At 41.8% G+C, this 10,846-nt stretch overlaps 1 protein-coding gene and 1 non-coding gene across 3 annotated transcripts in view; one reads left to right on the top strand and one right to left on the bottom strand.

Moving 5' to 3' along the window:
- The first annotated feature begins 225 nt into the window (after positions 1–225).
- Positions 226–332, top strand: LOC117014166 (U6 spliceosomal RNA). Its single transcript, XR_004421463.1, has one exon. It is a non-coding gene; the product is annotated as a U6 spliceosomal RNA (small nuclear RNA).
- Positions 333–1,424: 1,092 nt separating this feature from the next.
- Positions 1,425–10,846, bottom strand: part of TEX14 (testis expressed 14, intercellular bridge forming factor) — a 78,477-nt gene continuing 69,055 nt past the window's right edge. For both annotated transcript variants that reach the window (XM_033090032.1, XM_033090031.1), the window contains 6 exons: positions 9,879–9,956; positions 9,009–9,108; positions 5,771–5,863; positions 3,556–3,650; positions 2,276–2,327; positions 1,425–1,781 (listed from right to left, as the gene is read on the bottom strand). In XM_033090032.1, coding sequence (XP_032945923.1) covers positions 1,745–1,781; positions 2,276–2,327; positions 3,556–3,650; positions 5,771–5,863; positions 9,009–9,108; positions 9,879–9,956 — 455 coding nt within the window. In that variant the 3' untranslated portion in view covers positions 1,425–1,744. The remainder of the gene's footprint in view (positions 1,782–2,275; positions 2,328–3,555; positions 3,651–5,770; positions 5,864–9,008; positions 9,109–9,878; positions 9,957–10,846) is intronic.

Genomic DNA, 10,846 nt, shown 5'->3' with positions numbered 1-10,846 from the left:
AAAGAAGTACAAACTAAAAACTGAATGAGGAGGCAGCTAGATAAGGAGAAGCAGCATTCTGGGCAGGGAGAACAGCATATGCTATGATGTATTTGGAGAACTGAGAGAAGTCAAGTCAGTATTTCTGTGCGCAATGAGCAGAGATCTGAGCAAGGAAATGATGGTTTTTGCATGTTGAAAAGATCACTGTGGAGAAAAAAAGAGAGGAGCAAGAATACCAAAGCAGTGCTCGCTTTGGCAGCACATGTACTAAAACTGGAACGATACAGAGAAGATTAGCATGGCCCCTGTGCAAGGATGACATGCAAATTCATGAAGTGTTCCGTATTTTTTAAGATGTGGTACATATATCTAATGAAATATTACTCAGCCATAAAAAAAATGAAATCTTACGATTTTCGACAACATAGGTGGACCAAGGGAATAGGCTGATAGAGCAAATAGACAATGAGGCCAGAAGAATTCCCTGGGAATTAGAAATATGGAAGTCACTGGTGACCATAGGACTGCTAGAGAATGGAAGGAGAATTTATATTATAGGGGGATAAGGAGTGAGCGGGAGGTGAGGCACTAAAGATAGCAGGTGTAGGCAACTCTTTTAAGAACTCTAGCTGAAGAGGGAGAAAAGAGATAGAGAAGTAGGTGGAAAAGCAGCTGGGATCCAGGGAATACTTTTTAGAGATGGGGAAAAAATCAAAATGTGTTTTCTTTTGAGCAGACAGAAGATGAGATTGGCCTTGGACGGGAAGAGAGACACCTCCTTTGGTCTAACAGGAAGAAAAGTAGAAAGAATAGGTGCAGAACAGGTCCATCTCTAGTTTAGGGTAGACTGCTTTACCTACAACTGTTGTAGTCTACAGAGGTAGAAGCAGTCATGTTAGTAATTCTGGTGATGGGAAGCTGAGTTAGTTCCCATCTGATGGCTCCTATTTTCTCTGTAAAGTTGGAGGTGAAGTCATCTGTTGAATGTGGATAGGAAGTGTAGGATGGAAGTTTGAAATAACAGCTACTGAGAGTGGGAGAAGCAGCATGCTAAAGAAAACACAGTGGGACTGCCATGCGCAGGAAAAGCATTCATTTATAGAATCGACCTGGCACAAATATGTCCTCCATGACCAATAAACAATATCTACCAACACTATTATTGTTAACATTAGCCATTATTACGTAGTCACTGTCAGCTTTGTAGACAAAAGATTACTAACCACCATCAGTGGGAGTTTGTGTAGGACTTGTAGCCTTTATGACTACCAAAAATAATGCTGTAGTATCATAATCACCATTTATCATGATACATCTGCTATTAATCCTTACATTTTTATGTTTGTTGGTTTTGTCAAACTTTATAACAGAAATTGAAGCCTCTTTGGGTGGTGGTTTCTCAATAACTAAAAGAAACATATCTTACACAGTTGAAACATAACTGGTATGAAAACTAAACATTTTATTATATAACAGGAGTAAAAGTTTTCGAAAATCTATTATCAACAAAACCAAAAGCGATTCTGGGCACATGAGAAATTTCTGCAATCAAAACTACCTTTCACTTTTCAGAAATATGACTGGAAACAGTTATATGTACTGCAAACAGAAAGGACCAAGTCTTTCTGTCTATTGTGGCAGCTGAACCAAGCGAGTTAGGGAACCATTGCCCTGATGGTGACTGAAGCAGAAAGGGAAGAAGGGAGCTTACAAGCAGGATGCTCAAACTCAGGCCAGGAGTACATTTGTGATCTGGTTCTGATTAGTCTGACAGGTCACTCTGATCCAGCACGATTATCCTGTGAGCATGTTTTTTAAAGAACAAAAAAAGGGAGTTTCAAGTTAGTGTGTATTTTTTAAAGCGACAAACAACAGCCTCTTTCTATTCCACTGAACTCAAGGAAAAGGTATTTTGATTTTTTTTAATTAAAAAAAAATTTTATTAAATTTATTAGGGTAACTGGTTAATAACATGAATTTGATCTTTATAATCAAGGGAGATATAATCAACTAGTATATCACAGAAATGCAAAATGAATGCAAAGCAATTGATAGTAGCATCTTCTGTACTCCATCTAAAACTGTTCTTGTGCTAACTCTACTTAATCAAAGTTAGTATTAATTTTACCCTATGTTTTAATTAAGTATTAACATTAACATTTTAAAAATTGAGCAACTCTGAATTCAAATCTTTGTCATTAATGTTTATTTAGATGCTGGTAAATGTTTAAAGTCTGCTCATGCTGTCTATAAATAGTGAACTCTGACCTACAAACATCTGATATCTCATTACCTGGATGGTTCCGACCAACCCAATCGCTTCCAAAAACCAGGCTTTAGTTCCTCTTGATGAAATATAGAAGAAAGAAAAAACAACCTGATTACTTTCTAGGTCAAAGGGTACCAGTATTCAGAAGTCACATTAGAACTCTCTCTCTAGTCTAGGATGGACTGTTTTACCTACAATAGTTGTTTTCTTCTATAAAGATAGAACCTTTCTAAAAACAGTTAATGGGCTTCCCCTCCCAACTCCTTCAGCCCGTCATAGCTATGGACGCTGTGATGCAAACTCATGCAGTTCCTGCATTATATTCTCAGGGAGTTGTATGCTCACACACGCTCTCGGCTCTGTCTCCACAGGGTCCTAAGGAAGCAGAATGCATCCCCAAGCGCTTTAATAAAGTGACTACTTAGAGAGGCATGTCAAAGATAAGGGAGCAAACAAGGGACAGGAAGGCATGCAGGGACTAGCAGCACTCCTAAGTCTGAAAGGACTAGGCGGTGGAGGTGGGGCAGGACAGGTACTGGAACCCAGGAGAGCTGGAACCGGGAAGGACGGGCTGCCATGGAGAAGCTGTTCTTGTGGAGGCCCACCACTTCTACGCAGAGATGAAGTGCTGAAGTAGACAGGCAGGAGAAGTGACACCCCATCTGCTCTCCTACCCTCTGAGCTGCTAGGACCACCAGGAAGCCCAGGAGATGCCATCCACAAGGGTCAGCACCCTGAGGCACAAGCAGGGCAGAGAAAGGAGGTGAATGAGAATGGACTGGAAAAGGGATGAAAGGGAGATCAGATGAGCTGAAAGAGTTGATGCCCCTAGCTTCCTGAGCCGAAGGAGGTTAAACAGAGGAGAGTATCATTTGTGAAGGGCACCTTAAAGCGCCATCAAATCATTTTGAAATTAAGGTCAATATATACCTTTCACATTACTTGTAGACTCCATTTAAATCCCACAATTTATGATTTGTTATCAGCTTTTGCCGCCTCTGTGTAAGCTAAATTTAGAACTCGTGAAGGAACTAGACAATTAGAAGCAAAACATTTTCCCAGACAATAGGCAAGATAAGGATGATGAGATTGGCCAGACTTGCTTTAGAAACAGAATTGGATGTTGTTACTGTTTTGTAATAAAGACATGATTGGCAATTAACAGAAAACCTGGGCTGAACTACAGGGAAAATGTGTAGGAGGATTATGTGTGTCATCTGGGAACCATTTCTAAATAACTTTGATGCTCATCAAAGCCCAAGGTCTCCAGGCTACATTGTAAATGATTCTTCATTCAGACATACCTTCTTCAGAAGTCCCTAAAAAGCTCTCCGATTTGATGCCTTCCTCCCCTTTTCCCTTCTTTTCACCAACTTCTTGATCCTTGGTGTTTGTCTCCCTTGAATGACAATAATTTTTGGTATTGAACCATATGCCAGGGGAATGGGACTGTGTTCCAAAGGAAACATAATAATAGCTAGCAGTAATGGAGTGTTCCCTAGGGGCCAGGCATTGGTTCAAGTACTATAATGTACATTAACTCAATTCTCAGCATAATTATGTAAGATAGTTACCACTAGCACCTCCATTAAGTGATGAGGGAACTCAGGCACAGAGAAGTTAAATTACATGCCTAGTAAGTCCTAGAGCTGGGATCCAACCAGTCTGTCTCTGACTCTGCTCTCACACCACTAGGCTAGATTATCCCAAAGAGAAAAGGCATTTCGCTTATGTTGTAATTGGTAACCTTTTACAACCACCCTTTTATTACCGTATTTTCATTTCCTGAAACCCTCTCTGAAGTGAAACATCTAATTCAAGTATCTAACAATTTAAGACCATGTTTGTCAAACTAGTAAGCAGAAACCATCTCCCCCACTCAGCTAGAAGCTCCTGTACCTCTGCACTCCAGCCCCCAGCACGGCACTCGGCTCACTGCTGGTGTCCAACAGGCGCTGGCTGACCAAACTGACACTGTGCAGGGAGATTTTCTGTTTTCATTCCGTGGATGTTCAAAACGAACATGTAACGTCCAGAGAGAAAACAGAGCCAGCTAGGGTGAAAGGACTTTTTCCTCCGAACCCCTCATCACTGACAGGATCATAGTCTCGTGAGCTGGAGGAGGCCTTCCGGTTATCTTCTGCCTCTGACCAAATGCCCCAGAACAGTCAGCCAGCCTGTGCTTGAGGGGAGGAGCTGTTGTTAAAGTAAGTGTGAAGGCAGCTGTTTTCTGTCCCAGAGAGCTAATGCTATCAGTAAGTTTGTGCTTTACTGAATAAAAATCCCTTACAATGCAGTTTCTAGTCACTAGCTCTGTCCTTTGGAGCAGAAGAGAGTAAGCTGACTCTCTTCACTTTACAACATTTCAGGTATTTGAGGGCAGCTATCAAATTCTCCACCCCATCTGCTCTTTTCAGGCTGAGCCTGCCCAGCTCCTTCAGCTGTTCTCATATGACATGGTTTCCAGACCCCTGACTGCTTGATGGCCCCCCTCTTCTGTTTGTGAATGTCCCTTTTAAAAACGGGACACCTGGAAAAGAGCCCCACACTGTCCGAGGAGTCCTCTCACCAGCGTGAGACATCACCTCAATCTGGTCAGTACATTTCTGTCTTTTCAGCATTGATGCTGCATTGACCTTTTTAGCAATTGCATCAAACTGAGGCCTCACGGAGTCACTGGCCATGCCTCCTTCAACAAGAATTTCTTGAATTCTTACCATGTCTCAAAATGCATGCTAAATACTGGGCATATGAAACTAAGACATACTGGGGCAGCCGGATGGCTCAGTTGGTTAGAGCATGAGCTCTGAACAACAGGGTTGCCGGTTCAATTCCCACATTGAAAGGGATGGTGGGCTGTGCCCCCTCCAACTAAAGATTGAGGACGGCAACTGGACTTGGAGCTGGTCTGTGCCCTCCACAACTAGACTGAAGGACAACTACATGGAGCTCAGGAGCCCTGGGGAAACACACTGTCCCCCAATATTCTCCAATAAAAAAATTAAAATAAAAAGACATACTTCTTGCCTTTAGTGAAAATTACAGTGAATAGGAGCTTCTGATCAAAAATTCTCCATTAGGTCTGATCTCTCACATTCTATCCTTTTGGATCCAAATGCTCACCTTCATCTTTTAAAGAAATCTAGCATTTCCACATGTCAAGACCATTTTGAATCCACAAGCTATCACCCATCACATTAGAATTCATTTTAGAATCGTGTTATCTAAAAATGTGATAAGCATGCCTTTGCTGATTTAATTCAAATGACTGATGAAAATGTTGAAGGTGACAGGGCCAAGATACAGAAATCTTGGAGACCTCTCTCTATTCTGGTATCAATCTGCTGACCAATCCCTTGAGCACTGTGGGTGGTTGGAGGAAGAGGGGCAGACCTGGTCAGGGCTGGCTTATCTACATTCATTTTCCAAAGAGTCAAGCTACTTTTTTTAAAAACCAAAATCTAGTCCCCCTTTGTGAGAAAGAAGAAAATGATCTCCTGATGGAGAACAAGAAAAAACCTTGCAGAGCCCTTGGGAAGATCCTGTAGCTCTGTGCTGTCCTCAGGTGGCTGCAGCCATCTTTCCAGGTCCTCATCAAGAGTAGAGTGAGCTCTGTCCAAGGATAAGTGAAGAGAACTGAGACAACAGTCATTTCCCTTCTCCCTTGACAAGGAGTCATAGCAGTTTAGCGTGGGAAGGACCTTCAAACTTGTGCTTCTACTATATATAAAAGAAAATGAGAGCTTGGTTGAGAGTGTATCTAGAGTTGTAGAGGTCACCTAGATCTGATTTAAGTGTGCACAAAACCCTCCTTTAATCCCTTGACAAAAAGCCTCAGCACCCATGAGATCACTTCCCAAATCCAATGCTAGACTCTGTCTCAATTCTTAGTCATTAAGTCAATTTCCACCTGAGGTGAAAACTGTACACACATTCCTACAAGATTTTTGGATTAAGAACTGCCTCTGAGGCTAAAAGATGCAGAGAGTATTTTCAGAAGGCCTGAAAAGTCCCACCCATCTGAAAAATATCTTCCACTCTGGCGTGGTGCCGAGGACTGAGATGACGGAGCATCTGTGGGCATCTGTCCGTGTCCAGCACAGCCAGCCCTTTTGGAAAAGGAAAAGACAACAATGACATAGCTAACTTCTGATCATGTGCAAAGCACTTTATATAATTAAATGCAACTTAGTCTTCTTGAGCTACTCTTCTTTAGCCTTGAATGGTGTGTTTACTGAAGGTGTTTTGGGGAGATGGAAGGACTGGAGTTGTATCATACATTATGGTCAGGAGATTCGTAAAACTTAAAAAATAGATATTTAGGGGCAGCTCGTTAGCTCAGTTCGTTAGAGTGCTGTGCTCTTGACAACAAGGTTGCTGGTTCAATCCCCACATGGGCCACTGTGAGCTGCGCCCTCCACAACTAGACTGAAACAACTACTTGACTTGGAGCTGATGGCTGAGGGGTCCTGGAAAAACACAAATAAATAAAAGTTTATATATATGTATATATATGTATGTGTATACATATATGTAATTATCTTCCTTCCTCCTCCTTTGCCTCTTTTTCTTCTGTCTCCCCTAAAACCCTCTCCCTCCCTACTTCCTCACAGGTCCCAGAGTTTGTGTCCTCCTTTACTTCCCAGACCTTCCCTTCTAGGTCTCTCCTCTTTTCCTTAAAGAGAATAATTTAGCCCTTGAAGAGTGTGACAGAAACAGGATTCACTACCCAAAAGTTATTCATAACACTCTTCTCCCCTGCTTTCCTCTTCTACAGCAGTTGAAAAGCTTAAAAGCTCTATTTCCAGTCTCCCTTGCAACTGAGGGTGGTCGTGCATCACATCTGGCCATGAGATATAAATGGGCATCTGCTGGGAAGAGCTTCTGGGAAAGCTTTTGCTTTCCAGATAAAAAGGGGCGGAGTCAGCCAGAATATTCCTTTGCCCCACCCTCTTATCTCTGCCTGGTGTCATCTTGCTACCAGGAGGTGACAAGCCTGAAAATAAAGGACAGAGGCTATGCTGCTGCTATGGGTGGCAGACTAGGAAAATCAAAAGCGCCTATGTCCCTGGTGGCATCTTTCAGCTGCTACACCAGCCATGCCCTGCCAACCTGTGGGCCTCTTGTTGTGTGAGACAAACTCATTTAAGCATGATGGTGGGGTTTTCTATCACTGCTGCTGAAAGAATTCTGCAGGGCTACCCTAAGGATCCACAAGACCAGGATTCGAATGAAGCGAGTGGTGCCAAGGGCAGCTTTAGGTCCTGTCTTTCTTTAAAATTCAGGTATTTTGTTCATCATGGATTTTTTTGGCATTAATTTTGATTTTTTAAAACACTGTCTATTAAAATAGCACTTATCTTGACTCCTGAGTTTTTTGGTGCCTCCTTCAGTTTTGTGCCCAAGGAGTGTGTCTCATTCGCCTCACCCCAGTCCTCGCCCTGAACGACAGGACAAGGCAGGAGAAGTCAGGAGGCAAATGAGGTCAGATGATGAAGTGGTTTACTTTATTTACACCACAGGTCAAAGGAGAGCTCTGAATCAGGAAGAGAATCGGGTTTCTTGAGGCAACGTTGTGTTTTTAGACCAAATCGTCTGGATGACTGCCCCCATTTTCTCTTATTTGGCTAAGAAAGTCTAAAAATGATCTTCCAAGGCCTTTAACTAAAATGTTTTGAAAGAAGCCGAAACCTGCGTTTCTCACAAAATAAAATAAAAACAAAAAAGAAAACAACCTGACGAGAAAAAAGACAAACAACCCTATTAAAAAATTGGGCAAAGGAGTTGAACAAATATTGCTCCAAAGATACACAAATGACCGTCGAGCACATGAAAAAGACAGTCCACATCACAAATCATTAGGGAAATGCAAATCAAAACAACAATGAGATGTCACCTTATACCCGTTAGGATGGCAACTATCAAAAAAACAGAAAATCACAAGTATTAGCAAGGATGTGGAGAAAAATTGGAATGTGTGTGTGTTGGTAGTGGGAATGTAAAATGGTGCAGCTGCTATGGAAAATAGTAGGGTACTTTCTCAAAAAATTAAAAATAGATTTACCATATGATCCTGCAATTCCACTTCAGGGTATATAACCGAAAGAATTGAAAGCAGGGTGCCTTGAAGAGATATTTGTATACCTATGTTCATAGCAGCATTATTCACAACAGCCAAAAGGTGGAAGACAACCCAGTGTCCACCAACAGATTAATGGATAAACAAAATGTGACACACACACATATAAACATACAACGGAATTAACCCTTAAAAAGTAAGGAAATTCTGACATGTGACATGCACAGACCTTGAGAACATTATGCTAAGTGAAATAAGCCCGTTACAAAAAGACAAAGGCTGTATGATTTCACTTATATGAGGTATCAAGAATAGTCAAACTCACAGAAACAGAAAGTATAATGGTGGTTGCTACCAACTGAGGGGAGGAGAATATAGGGAGCTATTTAATGGGTATAGAGTTTCAGTTTTGCAAGATGAGCAAGTTCTGGAGATCTGGTTGCAAAATTATGTGAATATAATTAACACTAATGCACAGCACAATTAAAAAATTTATGTTAGGTGTATTTTACCACAATTAAAAATTTCTTAAAAACCTTTTAGGAATAGGGGCAATTAGAATAGCATGAAAAAAGACCATTTTTTTCCTTCTTCGTATTTGTCAACATCAGAAGAAAAACTAATGCATACTAATATAGTATTTTAAATCCTTTTCAAAAGTCCAGCTTTTTCTGTTACCTTTCTGTGTCCTCTTCTAAATCCTGAGTTTCTTTGGTCCAAAGCATACTGCTATCTTCTTTTTTACTGTTGGTTTCTTGTTCTTCTAAATGACCTTGATCTAAAAACAGAAGAAAGATTTCACTTTTTTAGAACAACAAAAATAATGATAATTAAGAAAGACTGCCTTAAAATGGAATGCAAAAAATTAGGGCTAATCAGTGGGCCCTGAAGTCTGCAATGCACTAGTTCTCCTCTTCCCATGAGAGCAGGGGGCCAGGTGGCAGTCTGCAGGGGACCTGTATTCACAGCAGCTGCTTCTGGGGTCTTGTGAGCTCTTTAGTGCCAGGTGAAGCTACAGGAAACCTTGCCTGTGCCAAGGCTCAAGAGAGACAGAGGAAGCAGAGGGAAAAAAGAATACATAAAAGAGGAGGCAAGAGACCCTGAAAACAGATTGCACAGACTTACTTTGGGGGATCACCCTGTTCTCACTTGTTAGGTGTTTCTAGGTTGGAAACCCAGGGAAAAAATTTGGGTGGGGAAGGGTAGTACTCTTTAATGTATGCCAGGCATTTTACATATGTTGTCTCATTCCATCCTGCCAGCAGTCCTACGAAGGGGAGGGGGCTAACATTTGTTAAGTATCTTACAATGTACCAGGCACTGTGCATGGAGCTATTCATCATGAGGTAGGAATTATCATCCCCATTACACATGAGGATAACTGAAGCTCAGAGACATTAAACAGTTCGCCATACAAAAGTGGTAGAGTCAGAATCAAGGTGGGATTATGCCTGACCTCAAGGTCCACACTCCCTAATGTACCACTGTGCTGCCAAGGGCAGTGTCACCACAAGAACCTGATGAGAAAGATCTGGGTTGCTGGCTTACCATTTGCAGTGATGCTCAGGGGACTTGCTGTGTTTTCATCCAACACTGTAGATGAAGCCTGCTGCCGCTTCAGGTCCTCTGTCCAATACAAAAGCGGAAGACAACATACTCCTTCCTTTCCATGTCACACCATTCTCTAGGACAGTGGTTCTCAAATGGTGGTCCTCAGACCAGCAGCCTCAGTATCATCTGAGAATTTGGTAGACATGCAAATTCTCGGGCCTCATCCCAGACCCACCAGAATCAAAACCTCTGGGGGTGGGGCTCAGCAATCTGTATTTTAACCAGCTCTCCAGATGACTCTAATGCCTAATAAAGTTTAAGGACATTCTTTATGTCCTTAGGAAATGCTTTAGGACATTCAATCCCATACAACACTAAAAATAAAAATAAAAATGATAGGTGCAGAGTCCTTACATGGCAAGTACTGTCTCTGATTTGCATGCATTAATTCAAGATTAATGTTCACAATTAATCCTCACAACAACCCTATGAGATTGATCATATTATTGTTATCCCGGTTTAACAGACGTGGAAAGGAAATTAAAGAGACAGGTTAAGGAGGAATGTACCTAAACCACACAGATAGTGAGAGGTAGAAATGGGATTTGAATCCAGGCAGTCTAGTTCTAAGGTTTATGCTCTTAATCTCTATTTTATAATCTCTCACAGTTTGTAACAGCATCAGAGCAACACCCAAATTTCCCCATCTCTATTTGCCTATATTTCACATTTTTTACTAAGTTTATGGGAAAGATAGAAGGCAAAGAATATCTGTAATTTCCGGCCCCTACAGAAATGCTCACTAGACCAAGACAAACATGTGCTAAGCTCAGCACATGGCCTCCTAGTGCTCCCAGAACGAACAGAGACAGCTGGGAGGCAGCAGACAGGCGCCCCAGGCTTGCCTGCAGGCACGGCCTGTAGTGTACAGGCACAGGGCAGGAAGCAGGCCCCACCGGCCCCAA

The sequence above is a fragment of the Rhinolophus ferrumequinum genome, chromosome 21 (assembly GCF_004115265.2).
Source record: "Rhinolophus ferrumequinum isolate MPI-CBG mRhiFer1 chromosome 21, mRhiFer1_v1.p, whole genome shotgun sequence".
Lineage (NCBI taxonomy): Eukaryota > Metazoa > Chordata > Mammalia > Chiroptera > Rhinolophidae > Rhinolophus > Rhinolophus ferrumequinum.
Note: the sequence above shows the minus strand (reverse complement) of the source record. Positions and strands in the feature narration are given on the sequence as shown.